This window comes from Scylla paramamosain, chromosome 4 (assembly GCF_035594125.1).
Source record: "Scylla paramamosain isolate STU-SP2022 chromosome 4, ASM3559412v1, whole genome shotgun sequence".
In the NCBI taxonomy this organism is placed as follows: Eukaryota; Metazoa; Arthropoda; class Malacostraca; order Decapoda; family Portunidae; genus Scylla; species Scylla paramamosain.
The window spans coordinates 21924866-21943189 of NC_087154.1; the positions used below are offsets into that span (position 1 = coordinate 21924866).

An 18324-nucleotide genomic window follows, 5' to 3' on the forward strand; every position below is an offset into this window, starting at 1 on the left:
ACCTAACCTAGCCAGTGGGGCTGCACCTCCCCTGAACCCCCCTCCCACTAGGACGTTAACCTAACCTCATCCAACCTGACCTAGCATAACCGAACCTAATCTAACGGTCCTAACCTAACATAACCTAACCTAATGAAGGGCCTCAAAAATTATACTGTTATGCCTTACTGATGTGGAGATTCTCAGGACGATGGAAGTGGGTACAGTTTGGCAGCTTCCTTAATAAACACATGGAACTTCTTCCTTATTACTGTATATTGCATCTTAACCATTACTGTTGCTAAATATCTCACATAGTGACTTCTTTTCCTGCTGAACACTGGCACTGTTTGCTTTACCTTCCTCCACTAGGTAGGCTTATTAACATATGACAGTGAGCCTCTATCAGAATGCCTGACATGTCTCTTAAAACAAATGAAAAGTGTAACTGAACCTAACGTGGAAAGTCGTAATTGGCGGCCTCAGGAATATCCTTACGAGTGGCAGCGCATGATTGGAGGGATCAGCTGTATAGATACCATGAAATCCTAATATGCTGCTACCCACAATTTCCAGTTATAAACAAGAAAATCATTTCAGTGTTTACTCTTGACTGGTGCAGAGCTCGCTGGACTTAGAAAATATCAAATTTCTCCACACTCGCAAGTGCTATTACAGCCATACTAGACACATGCCACCCAAATTTTTTTTTACATTTATGGCAAGGTCACCAAACCCTTCTCCATGACATGAGAGTTTCGTGCTTGTAGGTAACACGTATGTGATCCAGATCAACCTCAACATGTAATTTATACGATTATTAATGAAACTTGAAGATAACCTGAAATATTGCAATCTTGTTGTTTTCATCATCTTTTTATGGATTTTGGTGAAATTTTTGTTGTTGCCAAAGACATTTGATTTAGTCTGGCATAAAGCTTTGCTCTCCAAACAATCCTCCAATGGTGTCTGTCCTCTCTGTAACTTCTCAAGTTTATTCTCTGACCAGGAAGTTCAGTTGTCCATCTATGATGTTACAAAGGCTCTGAATAGCATTAATCCTTCTTCAGCTATGGGTCAGATGCAACTCATCCATCTTTACTTAAGGGCATGCTGCAGTCAAGATTTGAAAAAAATAATAAAAAAAAAGTTATAGGATTTATGACTTGAAATTTTCAGAATATTATCAGCCACTGGTTGTCTTTGATGGTTATGAATATGAATGTGATAGAGTAATGGCGTTATAACTTCATGACGTCATGTATAGAGTTGCATTCAAAATGTCATATGGGCCTTATTTCAAATTTTTTTGAAGTGTGCTTTGGCATGGACATACCTGAAAGATGCCTAGAGAAATGTAGGGAACGTTTTTGTTCATTTCTCCATACGTCATGAGATATGACTTTTTAAAATTTTTGCATTTCATGATGTCATCAAAACAGCATGAAAAGCTGTTATTTTGCATCATCATAAACTTTCTAATAACTTTAGGGAAAAACAGGTCTGACAAAATGTTACCCCAATCCCTTGCAATAAGTACTCCAAGTACTTGTATAATGGTTGATTTTATACATTTTTTTATATCTCGAAAAATCATGTTTTAAGATACGGCTCTTTAAAGTTTTAAAAGTTTAGCACCCACATTATGTGTTTATCAAAATTAGTACATTTATTATATGTTGTGTGTTGATCTATAGAGAAACTGCACACAAAGAATGATCTAATTATTCCCTTATTTAGTACTTAATTTCGGAAGCTATTTACCTTGAGGTGACACTATCAAAATTCCTGGCTGTGGTTCTTTGTGCCTTTGCTGGTAGATTTAGCTCACTGGTGGGTGTCCTAAGAATGCTATTTCATGGAATTATGGTTTATTTTAACCATCAGTAGGCAAATGACTTCACCCACTTTACTATTGAGTACCGATAGCTATTTTTTCGTTATCATAGCCAAGCAGCTATTACTATTTTATTAAAGGGGGGGAAGAAGAAGAAAGCTAACTAAGAGAAAGTGGATGGGAAGAGAAGGGGTGAAATAAAGTAAAAAAGAAAAAAATATATAGTGGGCTTGACCACTTTGCTAATTTCTATTTTTATTTTTGGTTATAATTTTCATTTAACTATAGTTTTGAGGTATATTGTTATTTCAGAACAGCTAACACATAACCTCACTCACACACTCACTCGTATCACAAATGCACAGGTAGAACAGCAGCTCTCCCTAACACCCAGACTCTCAAGGGAGGTATATCTATCATAATACTAGAGAGAGAGAGAGAGAAAACTTATAAATTGCCCCTTCTTATCTTATTGTAACAACCTTCCCTTGGAGAAACACAACTAAGCCCTAATAATTTAAACCATGTGCTGTGACCCTAAGATGAATACTAATTCATATACAATATCTACGTTATGTTCCTTGGAAATTAACAAACATTATTTTTAATGAAAAACAAAAGTTGGTACATAAGATATTTTACATTGTTTATAGAAAACATAGCAAAGTTGTAATAGTAAGGTGATAGATAAAGTTTAATAATACATAGAAAGAAACATAGAGTTGGGTGGATAGGATATTTAGGAATTAACAAATTATGTCAAAAGTTAGAATAAGGGATAAAGATCCAGCGGCTTAATCTACGGTGCTCCAGCGCAGTCCAGTAGATTCTTCCTTCTGGCTGCAACCACAAAACTTACCTGTGAAAATTAAGAAAAAATTAATACTGTCAGGTAATTATTGCCTGAGGTTCCTCCACGTTAATAACGGCACTACTCTTGGGGAACCATGAATGTTTGTTATTTCGTCCAGTAATGAGTTCATCATATAGGGCATTTTTGCTCATTCGTATTGTTTCCCAAGTTTTTTTTAGCTTTGTAATAAGTTGATATATTTAGAGGAGTAATATTGTATTTAATGTGTAGCTGCCCAGTATTCAGTTGTTCTTCATTACAGTGTATAAATCTTACAGCTTTAGTTAGGACTCTTTGCAGTTTTCTTTTTTGAGAAAAGGAGGCCATACATATAGATATTGTAGGATATTCTAATATGGGTATTAGTAAAGTTTTTACTAAGATATTTTTTTGTTTAGGTGTTAAGTTACTAAATCTTCAAAGTTGACTTAAGATTCCTCTGCCTTTATTTATTATAGTTGTAATATGGCTTACAAATCCTGTTGATCTTATGTCGAGACTAAGTAATTTACTTTTTTTTGCAAGTTTTTATTTCTTTACCATTGACCATTATTGTTTTAGATTTTAGTTGCGCAATTGGTATTATTTTGAATTTCTCTTCGTTTGTTTTAATTTTCCATTTTTTTCAAATTTATTTATTCTTTCAATTTCTCTTTCAACCTTAGCTTTCATCATTAGTTTTGATTTGCTTGGTGTTGTGATAACTTGAATAATATCATTGTATCCATGCAACCATATTCAGGAAGAGGAAGATCGTTAGTATATAACGTATACAAAGAAGGCGATAAAACACTGCCTTGCGGAACCCCACTTGTAAATCTTATTTCATTACTATAATAATTTCCAATATTAATTTTTGTCTTTCTATTATCCAAAAAGTTACATAAGATTTTTTCTAATATATCAGGAAGTCCAAGTCTTAAAATTTTACATTTAAGCCCATTGTGCCACACTTTATCAAATGCTTTAGCAACATCTCTTAGTACCACATACACCTGTTTTTTATCTGCTAAAGCATTAGCAATTGTTTCGTAAGTAGTTGTTATAGCCGAATGGGTGCCTTTATACGATCTAAAACCATGTTATCTTTCTTTTAGAATATTATTTTCAAATAGAAAAGAGTTAAGAGAATAATTTGAAGCTTAGGATAAAGGGATGTAACATAAAAGCTAATGTTGCTACTGCCATTGTAATAAAAACTCACTCAGATTGTAAAGTGCAGCAAGATGTGTCTTAAATAGCCATAGATTTTGTCTTTCAAATTAGTGCTTCCCATGCAGTTTCTTAATTGCTTGGTTAGGACCTGTGTCCTTGGGGATAAGTGTACATATGGAGCACAGCAGGGAATGCTGTTACTCATGAAACATGTTTACTTGGCAATGAAGACATTGTGTAGGCTGGAGCAGTGAACTCCCTCCTTAATTTCCAACAGAATTTATCAAACCCTGCAAATGCAAAATTCTTCTCATATCCATTTTTTTTTTTTTTTTTTTTATGTATAGGAAAGAAATTGTTTACTATTTACAGTTTAAATGTACACTGAAAAAGACTGAAGGATACGCAACAAAAATTACTTTTACACAAAGAAATGCAAACAAGGCAGTAATAACTATATGCCACTGTGTAGAGCAAGGGAAAAGGAAAAGAATAGCAGTTTATTACAAGGTTAGGGTAGGGAATAAAGAAAAGAGGTGATATGTGAATGGGGATAGAAGAAAGATTCAGAGGAATAGTGTAAAACATGAATACAAAGAATTACAGTACTTTGTAGTGATAAGAAGCAGGAAGAAAGAAAATTGAAAATTATATCACTGACAAATGCATAGAACAAAAAAATACTTTGTTGAAAGACTAAGGAAGATTAATGCAGTTGAAAAAGAATTTGTACCTTAGCTATTCCTTTCATATTCCAAGGACAAGTACAGTTGAGCCTTCAATCTTCCTGCCATCTTACCCCCTACACATTCCCTTCAAACCAATCAAGCATTAAGTGTGGCTACATTAGTCGGCCTTTGTCAAGTTAATTGGAAAACTAGCTTCAATGTTATTTCATTTGAGCATGCACAGCATTACCACTAACTTAAGAATAAAGAGATTGTGTCATTGTGTGGTTGTTCTCCCTGCACTGTATGAAGGATGTCTGTATCTTATATGGTGAACAACCTCTTGATCATGATGATTTTGAGTATTTCTTGGCTGAAAGAAAAGATAATTTACCTTAAACATGGATATATTTAAGTGCTTTGGTATATGGAGATCACAGGTTGCTCTGTTATGAAGAATTGCAAAGGATTTCCGTGGATAAAATTTTTTAATTGGAATGGAAAGGTGTGGTCCATGAAAAATAATACTTTGGAAGGGATAATACCTGTGGAGAGATGATATCTGAAGAAAGGTGAGACTGGAGGACTGAGGGAAGGAGGACTGAGCCACTAAATTATTGACTGGTATCACTGACTAGTGTTGTGGGCAAGATCTGTGAAATAGTGATCAAGGAAAAGTGGGTGAAATATTTGGAAGAGAGCAAAGTTGCAACAAATAGCCAATTTGGTTTCAGAAAAGGAAGGTCATGTGTAACAAATTTACTAAGTTTCTATACAGGAATGATAGATGAAGTACAAAAACAGAGATGGGTCAGTAGATGCAGTGTACTTGGACATCAAAAAAGCTATTGCTAAAGTTCCATGTAAAAGACTATTGTGGAAGATGGAACATATAGGAGGACTGAGAGAGACAGTGCTAAAATGGATGAGAGACTACTTAAAAGATAGAGAAATGAGAACTGTGATCAGGGACACCTGTTCAAGATGGAGTAAGGTAATAAGCAGAGTACCACAGGGGTCAGTGTTAGCACCCATTATGTCCCAAATATACATCAATGATATGCAGGAGGGTTTGACCAGTTATATAAATCTGTTTGCTGATGATACAAAATTGTTAAGAGTAATAAAGAGCCATGTTGATTGTATGGAGTTGCAAAGAAATATTAACAAGATTTATGAGTGGAGCAAGAAGTGGAAATTGAAATTCATTGCTAAGAAATACCATGTGATGGAATTGGGAAAGAGTAGAAGACCTGTGTAGGTCTATAAAATGGGGTAGGAAGTAATAATGAGCAAGAAGGAGAAAGACCTAGGAGTGGTTTTTCAAGATACCCTGACCCCAGAACAGCACATAAATGAGATATTTCAGATTCAGATTCAGATTCTTTATTATTCCATGAGACATGGTTATTCTTACAGATTGGTTAACATAGGTAGTCATGTTTAATATATAATAGCAAATAAAATATACACACACACACACACACACACACACACACACACACACACACACAATAAAAAGTAGATTGACTCAAAACTTCTTTGCTACTCTGTATTAAACATTTAGTAAACGTCATTTAAAATAATTGTGCTATGATAACATTGACTAATAATTATTTAAAAGAATTTCGCTAAGTCTAGACTTAAAAGCATAAAGGCTTTCAGAATTGATCACATTGGTGGGCAGTGTATTCCATAACTTTGGTCCAAGTATCGTAATGGCTCTGGCACCAGAGTCTGTTCTAGCTCTACCCACATAAAGGTTATTGAGCTGTCTTGTGTTGCTTGTAGTGTGTTCTCTAACTGGGAAATTTGAGGTACTCGTCTGGATAACAGTTATTGACAGCCTTATAAACAGTTGTACATTTATCAAGGGTGTGCTTCTCTTTGATTTTCAACCACTTTAACTCTTTTATGAAGGGGGTTACATGATCATACTTTCTGGTACACCCAACAGCTACTTTAGCTGCAAAATTTTGCAATTTCTGAACATTGTGCAGCAAAGTTTCATTAGTTGTACCCCATATTACAATACAGTAATTTATTAAACTGAGAACTAGTGACTGTACTACAACTATTCTTGTTGATTTATCAAAGTTCTGGCTTATTCTATTAATGAACATTAATGCACCCATTACTTTCTTTGTTAATTCACCAATATGTATGTCAAAAAGCATGTATTTATCAATGAAAACACCAAGATTTTTAACATGAGAGCTTGGGTAAATGAAGTCTCCATCACAGTCTATTATGGTGTTCGGAGGAATCTGTGACAGAAGTTGTCTGTTACCAATGAAGATACATTGTGTTTTCTTTGAATTTAACATCAGCCCGTTTCTAAGAAAATACTGTTTTACATTCCGCAGAGTTTCTTCTGTTCTAGAGATGAGAGCTACAAGGTTATTTGGAGTGTCGGCATGGAGAAACTGAGTGTCATCAGCATACTGTGTTAGACAACATTCGTTGATACTCTCATTAAGGTCATTTACATAAATCGAAAATAAAACGGGTCCGAGAATTGAACCTTGTGGGACTCCATAAGCTACGTTAAGTTTATTAGATACTGTGCTATTTAGACAGACAGACTGAGCTCTGTTTTCAATGTAACTTTTAAACCAGAAGATGTCCATTTTTATTGCAGAACTTTTTTTTTAAAAGGATCTCATGACTGACACTGTCAAAAGCTTTAGAGAGGTCACACAAGGTTAACAATGTAATATAATATTTGGTGGGATGTACAGGATGTTACCATATATACGGTATATATACCAGTCACCTTTAAAGTGACTGGTTATATAAGACGACCCCAATTTCTGAGGGAAAAAATTTGGTTTTGAGTTATTATCGCTATATTAGATGACACCCCCCACACACACCTTAAATGGTGCAGGGTGCTTTTGCTTACATGGTTTGCCGAAGGATAATGGATTGTGTTATACACTGGTTTACTGCTGCCCAAACACTAGTAGCTCAAGATGTAAGAAGTTAAAGGAATAAAAAAAACACTACATATTGTACGTATATTACTTTTAATAAACAATACTCTGAACTTTTAAAACGTAAAGAAACACCAGCACCACCATGCTGAGACAACTAATACCTTGTTCCAACAATTGCCTCAAACATTCGAAACATACATATTTAATTAAAAACCTTCAAAATCATCTTCACCTCATTCAGCAACCATGTCAAATATATCTTAAGATACTATATTATCGGCGTCATGATTTCTGTGAATAGACAACTGATTGTTGTAACATTGTCAGTAAACATTCGACATGTGTGTGTGTGTGTGTGTGTGTGTGTGTGTGTGTTTGTATATATATATATATATATATATATATATATATATATATATATATATATATATATATATATATATATATATATATATATATATATATATATATATATATATTATGCATACATGTGTGGCTGCAGAATAAATTCCAAGATACAGTGGTGCTGAATATTCATCACAGAGTTATAGGTTTGTGTTTTATTCTCGGTGTATAAGACGACCCTTAAATTTAGAAGCCTTAAACTTAGCAAAAAAATCTTGTCTTATTGTCCGGTACAGTAAAATCCCTCTTATCCGGCATCAATGGGACCGCCGACATGCCGGATACTTGAATATTGCTGGATACTTGAATAGAAGTGAAATTATGTCCACAATCACCACCCTACACTCACGCATCTTACCATAACAAAGATCAGCTGATCGCCGTGCCGCGCGTCGCCACCTGCGCTGCCACCTCACACTCACCAACACACAGTTGTAGCATTGGGCCTGTAATTGTGACTCCTGATCTTTTCAAGCTGAACCACTCATATAACACTTTGTCCATCATTTCACCACGATGATACTGCAGTGTGTGATAATTTTCCGCTGCCTTTGGGATGTCGGTGGCTTTCATGTAATCCCGCAACTTTTTTGTTTGGGATTTAATGTTATAAATAGTTGATGAGCCCATACCATATTCCGCCATTAGTTGCTGTCCGCTTTCACTTCTCTCTAATCGTTGCAAAATGTTTTCCTTCTGCTTAAGTGTAAGCACAACACGCTTCCTCTTTTCTACAACTTTAGGCCTGATGAAGACGTCAGGCGATAAACAGTGCACACGCGGGACTGAGTCACTGAGTAAACACACTGCAGTGGGCTGTGGGTGGCGCGAAGCAGTGCGCTCTGGTGGCGAGGGGACAAAGTATGCCTCGCGCGGGAATTTTAATTGATTTTATGAGTACACATTGATTTTTTATTGATTTTAAGGCTCGGGAAAAAATGTGCCGGATACTCGAATGCCGGATGAGAGGGATTTTACTGTATATACGGTAACAAATATTAGGGCGGCATTTCATTACATGGATAAGACTATGATGAAAAATTATAGCCACTATGCTATGTCCCAGGCTGGAATATGCAACAATGGTATGGTCTCCGCATATGAAAAAAATGATATTAAAAAGTTGAAAAGAATTCAGAGGGCAGCTACAAGGATGGTACCAAAGCTGAAAGACCTAATGTATGAAGAGAGATTGAAGGAGATGGGACTGCCAACTTTGCAAGTTAGAAGGGAAAGAGGAGATCTAATAACGATGTATAAAATAGTTAACCACTTTGAGAACATAGACAAGCAGGACCTAGTGTTGCTGGAAGATGAAGCTGGATGGACGAAAGGGCACTCAAAGAAGATTATGAAGAGTCACTGTTTGAGGGACATCAAGAAGTACAGTTTTTCCACAGAACTGTGGATATCTGGAATGGTCTAATTGAAGAGGTTGTTACAGCACCTAATGTGCAGAAATTTAAGGAAATGTTAGATAAATATAGATATGAAGATAGGACACTATGAGTCCTGCTCGAATCCTGTATTATACAACTAAGTAAATATAAGTAACACGCACACACACACACTGTGGACAAAAAATGTTTTATAAATTTAGATACAGAGTACAAGGGGACACAGTAAGAACCTGAAGAAAGTTAACTGTAGAAGAGACATCAAGAAGTATAGTTTTTCTCATAGAAGTGTGAACAAATGGAATGATCTCGGTGAAGATGTTGTCATTGCCATAACAGTCCATGCTTTTAAGACCAAACTGGATAGATATAGAGATGGGATACTATGAGATTACTTCCCTCCAGTAAATCACAACTAGGTAAATACACACATGTATAATTAAAACAGTATCCTTTTAAGTCTATTATTTGCAGGAAAAGGAGACAATGGAGGAACAAAACAATGACATCAGCCAGTTTGGCAGTGCAGTGACCCCAGCTGATCAAGCTTGCAAGCTGACAAGTTTTGGCTTGTGCTATGATCGCAAGACCATTCCCAAGAGAATGCAAACACAACATGACACCATTCCCATGAGAGAATGTCATAGAAACAATCTTACGTCAGTCCTCAACTTTTCCACTTTGTCAGGAAGTACTGCAAATGTTCTGGTAAGAATGTTTTTTTAGACTCTCTCTCTCTCTCTCTCTCTCTCTCTCTCTCTCTCTCTCTCTCTCTCTCTCTCTCTCTCTCTCTCTCTCTCTCTCTCTCTCTCTCTCTCTCTCTCTCTCTCTCTCTCTCTCTCTCTCTCTCTCTCTCTCTCTCTCTCTCTCTCTCTCTCTTGATTGCTTTCGTTTATTATTATTAAGAATGATTTATTTGACATTTACGGTGAGCCCTACAATAATGTACATTATCCCAGGTGGATGTATGCTTACAAATTTCTTCATCATTTGAACTTAAGAACTTATAGAAAAATTTTAATTGGTTTTCATTGATAAAAAATAACCTTAAAAAATTAATAAAAATAGGAGAAATGCTGTAAATCATCATAGGCTTTTCACAGATAAAAGCCTCAGTGATAGTCAGCAGTGCATCTCTCCCTAATCCACAGCATCAGTAAGTTCTCCATCTCCTCTACTGTAGTGTTTCTTGATTTCACAAATTTAGTGATGCCCTGTACTGCCTTTACTTTTTGAAACTTCTGGTATCACCCTAGATCCTCATAATCTGTGTTAAGTGCAGGGAAAACTTGTGCACCACAGAGGTTTGATGCGATGAGTGTATGGATTGGAAGTAAAGTGTTGTTAAGGCATATAAAAAGCAGCTATCCTAGGAGTATAAGCATAAGTCTTAACATAAGCTTTATGGTAAAGATAGGCCTTTTCATTCCTTTAATTCTTCCTCATCCTCACCTGTTAATGTTGATGTGTTGAGGGAAGTGCCAGAGGCTGGTGTCTCGCCAGAGGGCTCAGAAAAGGAATCTTGAAGGAACCTTGGCCAGACGTACTTGAGTACCTACACCTGTTGCTTGGTGTAGGGACTCAAATTTAAGTCTTGCCAAGGTTCCTTTTCTTCTTTGCTTGCACGCTTTTCCATTCATCCACATGCTTCTCCTGCTTCCTTGTATGATCAAAAGTACTGTGCTGAGGATCACTGCTATCACTGCTGTTTATCTTCACAAATTTCCTGGAAAAAAGTAAGGACATTGGACTAAGCACTGGGCATGACATGAGGGGTCACCATGCCTTGAAGCTATCTAAAAGTAAGGTGGTGATAGGCACATGGGTGCCAGGTGGGGTGCTGATTGGCTCAAAATTCAGCCCTCAGTTAGTGGGTGACAGCTGCAGTGATGAGTACAACTCTTCATTCTTCAACACACAACCCATAACCAGCTAGTAGAGCAGTAATTGGGAAAGCTAGATTTTACTTGCCTTATTTATCTGCCCTATTTAATAACAAAGAGATGAACTCAGCATCAGATTAAAGAGGAAAGGAGTGCATTTCTAATGGTACCAAGATACCTGTTTTTTTTTTTTTTTTTTTTTTTTTTTTTTTTTTTTTTTTTTTTTTTTTTGTGAGTTCACCCTTTCTTTTCTTAGTGCCTTTGCTTTATTTATGTTTGTGATCTTCATTTGTTATTAGCATCTATCAGTAATTTGTATTAAAAGTTCATTGTGAGCCAAGAATGCATGGTGGAGATGAAATGTTAAGGCAATTGTGGAATAATTGTATCAGTCACCTGTGGTGTCTCATTATCATCTTTCCTATCCATGGCTCATTGATAAATCACACCATATTGTGTTTGTTAAAATGCATTCACCATGGCAAGTAAGAGCCCAGCAGAGAACAGTATGAAGGAAGCCAATAAGCCTTATTAAAAAAAATGATAGGTAAATAAATAAGTAAAAATAATAATAAATAATACTAATAATAAATAAATAAAATAAAATAAAAAATAAATAGATAGAAGAAATATGAAGTACGTATTTCAAGATCTAACTCCCCTCATGACTTATGGTATCTAGCCAAAAATATCTCCAATAACTTTGCTTTTTCTTCTTTCCGTCCTTTATTTCAACCAGATGGCACCACTGCTATCATCTATTTCTAAAGCTGAACTCTTCGCCCAAACCTTTGCTAAAAACTCTACCTTGGACAATTCCGGGCTTGTTCTTCTCTTTCCTTCACCCTCTGACTACTTCATGCTACCTATTAAAATCCTTCGCAATGATGTTTTCTATGCCCTTGCTGGCCTAAACCCTCGCAAGGCTTATGGACCTGATGGGGTCCCTCCTATTGTTCTCCGAAACTGTGCCTCCATGCTTGCACCTTGCCTAGTCAAACTTTCAGCTCAGTCTGTCAACATCTATCTTTCCTTCTTGCTGGAAGTTTGCCTACATTCGGCCTGATCCTAAAAAGGGTGACTGTTCTGATTCCTCAAACTACTGTCCTATTGCTTTAATTTCCTGCCTATCTAAAGTTTTTGAATCTATCCTCAACAGGAAGATTCTTAAACATCTATCACTTCACAACCTTCTATCTGATCGCCAGTATGGGTTTCGTCAAGGCTGCTCTACTGGTGATCTGGCTTTCCTTACTGAGTCTTGGTCATCCTCTTTTAGAGATTTTGGTAAAACTTTTGTTGTTGCCTTGGACATATCAAAAGCTTTTGACAGAGTCTGGCACAAAGCTTTGATTTCCAAACTACCCTCCTACGGCTTCTATCCTTCTCTCTGTAACTTCATCTCAAGTTTCCTTTCTGACCATTATATTGCTGCTGTGGTAGATGGTCACTGTTCTCCTAAATCTATTAACAGTGGTGTTCCTCAGGGTTCTGTACTGTCACCCACTCTCTTATTATTCATTAATGATCTTCTAAACCAAACTTATTGTCCTATTTACTCTTATGCTGATGATACCACCCTGCACTTTTCCACGTCTTTTCATAGACGTCCAACCCTTCAGGAGGTAAACATTTTATGCAGGGAAGCCACAGAACGCTTGACTTCTGATCTTTCTAAAATTTCTGATTGGGGCAGAGCAAATTTGGTATTGTTCAATGCCTCAAAAACTCAATTCCTCCATCTATCAACTCGACACAACTTTCCAGACAACTATCCCCTCTTCTTCAATGACACTCAACTGTCCCCCTCTTCTACACTGAACATCCTCTGTCTGCCCTTTACTTATAACCTGAACTGGAAACTTCACATCTCATCTCTAGCTAAAACAGCTTCTATGAAGTTAGGCATTCTGAGATGTCTCCGCCAGTTTGTCTCACCCCCTAGCTGCTAACTCTGTACAAGGGCCTTATCTGTCCATGTATGGAGTATGCTTCACATGTCGGGGGTTCCACTCATACTGCTCTTCTAGACAGGGTGGAATCAAAAACTTTTCGTCTCATCAACTCCTCTCCTCTAACTGACTGTCTTCAGCCTCTCTCTCACTGCTGCAGTGTTGCATCTCTAGCTGTCTTCTACTGCTATTTTCATGCTTACTGCTCTTCTGATCTTGCTAACTGCATGCCTCCCCTCTTCCCGTGGCCTCGCTGCACAAAAATTGATAATTTGTAGGAAAAAAATTGTTTCTCACTCACGGGAAAAGGAGGCCTCTCGGCTACTCACGTTCGCCAGGCTATTCCAATACGATTCCATCGCCAGCCCTAGTGAAGGAAAGTCTGGTGAGGTCTGTCACTGGTTTTAACAGTATGAAATTGTTGATCGCCTGGCGAAACTGAATGCCAGGCCTGGCGAAAGTTTTTAAAAGTACAGCTATTAATCTCTGTCCTGTTGAAGTGAAGAATGGTGTTATGTTATAAGGAAGCAGTGAAAGCAAGGTAGTCCATCTTTCACCTTGCAGCTGCCAACTGACTCACTGTTCTATCCTCCTTACACACACACACACACACACACACACACACACACACACACACACACACACACACACACACACACACACACACACACACACACACACACACACACACACACACACACACTGACAGGACAACACAAGCATAATTCCTTTCCTGTAAGACAGAACTAGGTAAACACACCTTGTGATTCATTGATGGGAGGATGTATCTAATAAGATCAAACTATTTTATGCCAACCCAGATAAATGGATATGAGAAATTCATAAGAACAAAAATTAATTTATTTGAATTTTTATTTTTAAAATTTTGTTGTAGATAATGTGAAAGTCATACTATTGTTAACTGATCCTAGTGATTTGCTTGTTGTCCTGTTTACTGCATTAGTGATTAAGTGTGCAAGTTTAAGATATTTTGTCCTTTCTCCATAACCATATTTATCCAGTTTCTCTTTAAACATGTGTACACTGCTGCGACCACCTCTTCAAATCATTCCAAGTTTCAGTAGTTCTATATAGGAAGCTACATGTGTGTGTGTGTGTGTGTAGAGGATTTGTGAGATGGCAGGGATTGTGGGTGCCTGTCTGTCGATCATTTCAAGTTTCAGTAGTTCTATATGGGAAGCTGCATGTGTGTGTGTGTGTATGTGTGTAGAGGATTTGTGACATGGCAAGGATTGTGGGTGCCTGTCTGTTGATGCAGGCCTTGCCCCAGTCAAGCCAGGTACTCTTCCCATGATGGTGCTTGGGTTAGGATACTTGTGTGTGGGATGTAGTGGATTTACAGTGATATGTGAAGGATTCTAAAGTGCATCTATGGTGTTGGGAGAGGAGTGTGGTGTGGAGCTTAGGTGACAATAGGTGGGAGGTGTGAAGTGGTGTGTGGTTGTGGACATGGACATGTGTGAACAAGATGTTATGAGGATATCAGTGTTGCTTCTGTGTTGGTGAATGGTGGATGGCAAGCAGTGAATTAGATGGAGTTGGAGAGTGAACGGGTTGTGATGGGAGTGAGTGACTGTGTAGGTGGGGCAGATGTGTTGAGTATATGGGTGTGGAGGTGCTGGTGTACGAGTGGAGCAATTGTATGGGGAGTTGAGAGACAGGTGTGATGGATATTGTGGTGGTGATAATCTGATGGGTTCAACATTTCTTCTATTTCTTTTGTAAATATATGTATTATACTCCTGATTATTTGGTATAGTGATCCAATAAAGTGTTTGGAATTGGGGATGTAACTCAGAGACTGATTGGGAGAAGCAGTGCAACACATTTCAGTCGTCCCTCATCTTTCAAGGTGATGCTAGTAACAGGGTGGGGCTTGCCATTGTTGTCTAGCAGTTTCATTTTGTTAGCAAAGCTTGCTATTTGAGGTACTAACTTGGTTAGTTAGGGTTACAGGATGAGGTAGACTACAGGGTATGTTGCAACAGTTCCTGTGGTCAGGACAGTAGATACATAGATTGACAGTAGATAAATAGATAGACACATAAATAGAATATAGTCATGAATGATTTTCTCTTTTCAGATTGTTGGTGAGAGGATTTTTGGGGAAAAACTCAAAGCATACCTCCTTGAAGTGCATCATAGGTGGTACATGACAAAACGTTTTAAATGCAAATTGGATCTTAATATGTGAGTCTTAGATGATAAAGCAAAACTTTTTTATCAGAGTTGACTATGCTTAAGGCAACATTACATTGGCTGAGGTTGGATGGATGACTGCTTATGTTAGTAAACTTGCAGAGTGAGGTATGCAACACCTCCCCATGCATGCATAAGTGTAGTATTGGTGCTGGGTAGTACATGCTGTGAATGATGTGTATCTTTGTGGAAATATATATTTTCTGCTCAAATATATTTGTTGTGTGGAACTGTTCAGGTGGAACTGGCTCCAAGACTTGGAACTGGTTCCAAGCAATTCTTGATGGGTCCGTTGGAACTGATTCCAGAGCTGGTGCCTGCCTAGGCTTAGTTCCTGGATCCCAGGTGATTGCTTACTTAACCCTTAAATGGCAGGGTGTATTGTAACTGATGGTCTCCAAATGCGGGGTGAAATAGAGTTTTTAATATGAGAAGATGCTACATGTCTACTTATTCTTGCATGATATTTTAGTAATAGAGATGACGAAAATAAACTTTTATTTTCTGTGTGGGGGCTGGGGCAAAATCTATGGAAAACAAAATGAAGAAAAGATTTCTGGCAACTGTGACATGCCATGCTGCAAGAAGGCTCTGGGCAGCAGGGAGATGTTCCTGGTGAAAAGATATGTATTTATATTGCTTTTGCTGTTGTAGCCACATACACACAACTTGCTATTCTAACACAGCTTGTTTTCCTTGAAATACAGTTCTTCCTGTTTCTTCAAATAGTTACTGTTCCAAACATTGCTCTCTCTCTCTCTCTCTCTCTCTCTCTCTCTCTCTCTCTCTCTCTCTCTCTCTCTCTCTCTCTCTCTCTCTCTCTCTCTCTCTCTCTCTCTCTCTCTCTCTCTCTCTCTCTCTCTCCCATAATAATAATAATAATAATAATCAAAGTATAGAAATAAAGAACTGTGTCTCTGTTGGTGTGCCAACCCCCCACTGACCCATTCATTATCTGTTCCCCTTATCTGTCTTTCTTGTCTTTTTCCCTCTGACCTCCTCAGACCTTTCTCCATATTTATAGTAAGAAAGATGAAATAAGAGAGAGAGAGAGAGAGAGAGAGAGAGAGAGAGAGAGAGAGAGAGAGAGAGAGAGAGAGAGAGAGAGAGAGAGAGAGAGAGACGAATGTTTAGAACAGTTTGAAAAAACAGGAGGAACTGTATTTCAAGGAAAACGAGATGTGTTAGAAGGGTAACTTGCATGTATGTGGTGACAACACAGCAAGAGTAATGAACGAATAGAAAGACGTGAAAGTACAAGATGACAAGGAAAAAGAAGACAAGAAGAAAAGAAACACACAAGAGAGAGAGAGAGAGTGAGAGAGAGAGAGAGAGAATAATAATAATAATAATGATAATTATAATATTAATATTAATAATAATAATAATAATGCACACACCCACAAAGATCTCAGAGCTGCCGTACTGTGGCATTTGGGCGGAAAAACACACAGGAAACACATTCCACATGGCATGTCAAATGAGTTGCCAGACACCTCCTCCATAGCTCCATAAATTACGATTGAGACCTCTATGCCGGGAGAGAATCAGTCATCTCCCCAGCAATTTAGTTGCCACATGTCTCTAGAGCATCAGAGGAAAATGAGACATCTGAATTCATAACTCTGGGCACGAAAAATCATACCTAAATAGATGATCACCGCCTCGAGCGACCTGCTGGCTCGTGCCTAAATAGATGGTCACTGCCTTTTAGGGGTTAAACTTCACAAAAGTTCATATACAAAAGCAATGGAAATAATTTAATCTAATATAAAAACGATAAACAGTATTAACTAGGTATATAAAGAAAGGCCTGTCCAGACTGGAGCTCACATTGCACAACATGCTATGCAATGCATTGCTGCAACTTGATTTGCATGTTGCTTGTGATTGTTGCCTGAGGGAGTTGGTGCTTGGGGCATTTTCGCAACATGATGTGCACAACATTAGCTAACAAGCTGTCGCCAAGGAAGGGTTGGTGCCACTTGCTATACTGTCCCATTCACAGAATGTCTAATGATTAGGCTTAGAATAATTATGCATTTAATATTTGAATATTTCCTTAATAATATAGTGAATCCCCAGTTTTTCGTGGGGTTGTATTCCAAAGGCATCCACGAAGAACTAAAATCTGCTATATTGACTGTGGTTCAGAAAGAAGAAAAAAATAAATAAATAAAGCAGCTAATTAAACCACTCATCTCCTTGTGGCAGTAATGGTGATTAACCATTACTGCTGCACCATGTGCACAACACCGACCACCACCACTGACCCAATGATAATCAGAATGTTTGCACAACACCTACATAACACACAAAACCACCATCACTAGAAGGATAACAATCCATACACAACATCAACTGGTGACAAAACCTGCTTTTGCATGATCATCCAACCCAACCACCATGACCACCACCTGCCCAACGGTAACAGCAATGTACAACACTCACACGAACATGCCAAACTGCTACCAATCCAAATACGCCAATCCACAAACAATGAAAGTGGCAAAGAAAATTACTGCTTGCATGGCTGACCAACCAACACCAGCTGGTGCCCACTCTGCTTGCCAACAGCTGACTGACTGTTGCCATTGCCTCTGCCATCTTATCAGCAGGCATTATTGCCAAATATACATTACAAATGCACCTAAACCCTTGTCTGGGTACTTCTTAAACCCATGCCACATTTTAGCTTGTATTTTATCAAATATAATAGCCAATTTTTCTGCAATAAAGTAGGATTTCCTGCATTATAAACATAGGTTCCATTAAAAAAAAAGCATGTAAAATTGAACCAGTGATAACTGAACTGTGAAAAACTGGGGGTTTACTGAACTTTTCTGGAACAATAACATCCTTTGCACCATATATAGAGTGAGATATAGGTGGAACTTTTGCTAGGGTGCCTGAGAATTCCAAAAAAGATAAGGAGTGTCTCTCAACAAATCTCTTTTATGTAAGATTAAATATTAGGAAGTGTGAATATAGTTGTGTTTCTTTCAACCAAAACTCTCAAATAAGATTAAATACCTT

At 37.6% G+C, this 18324-nt stretch overlaps 1 protein-coding gene and 1 long non-coding RNA gene across 4 annotated transcripts in view; one reads left to right on the plus strand and one right to left on the minus strand.

Moving 5' to 3' along the window:
* The window catches only part of LOC135099858 (uncharacterized), a 51402-nt gene that overhangs the window by 699 nt on the left and 32379 nt on the right, over positions 1–18324 (plus strand). For all 3 annotated transcript variants that reach the window (XR_010268402.1, XM_064002470.1, XM_064002471.1), the window contains exons 2-3: positions 9708–9941; positions 15173–15279. Coding sequence is in view for 2 of the 3 variants with exons in the window: in XM_064002470.1 (XP_063858540.1) it covers positions 9720–9941; positions 15173–15279 (329 nt within the window). In the remaining variant the exon portion in view is untranslated. The remainder of the gene's footprint in view (positions 1–9707; positions 9942–15172; positions 15280–18324) is intronic.
* On the minus strand, positions 2055–18313 carry LOC135099861 (uncharacterized). The gene is made up of 3 exons (XR_010268405.1): positions 17740–18313; positions 10686–10959; positions 2055–2675 (listed from the first exon to the last, which is right to left on the minus strand). It is a non-coding gene; the product is annotated as an uncharacterized LOC135099861 (long non-coding RNA).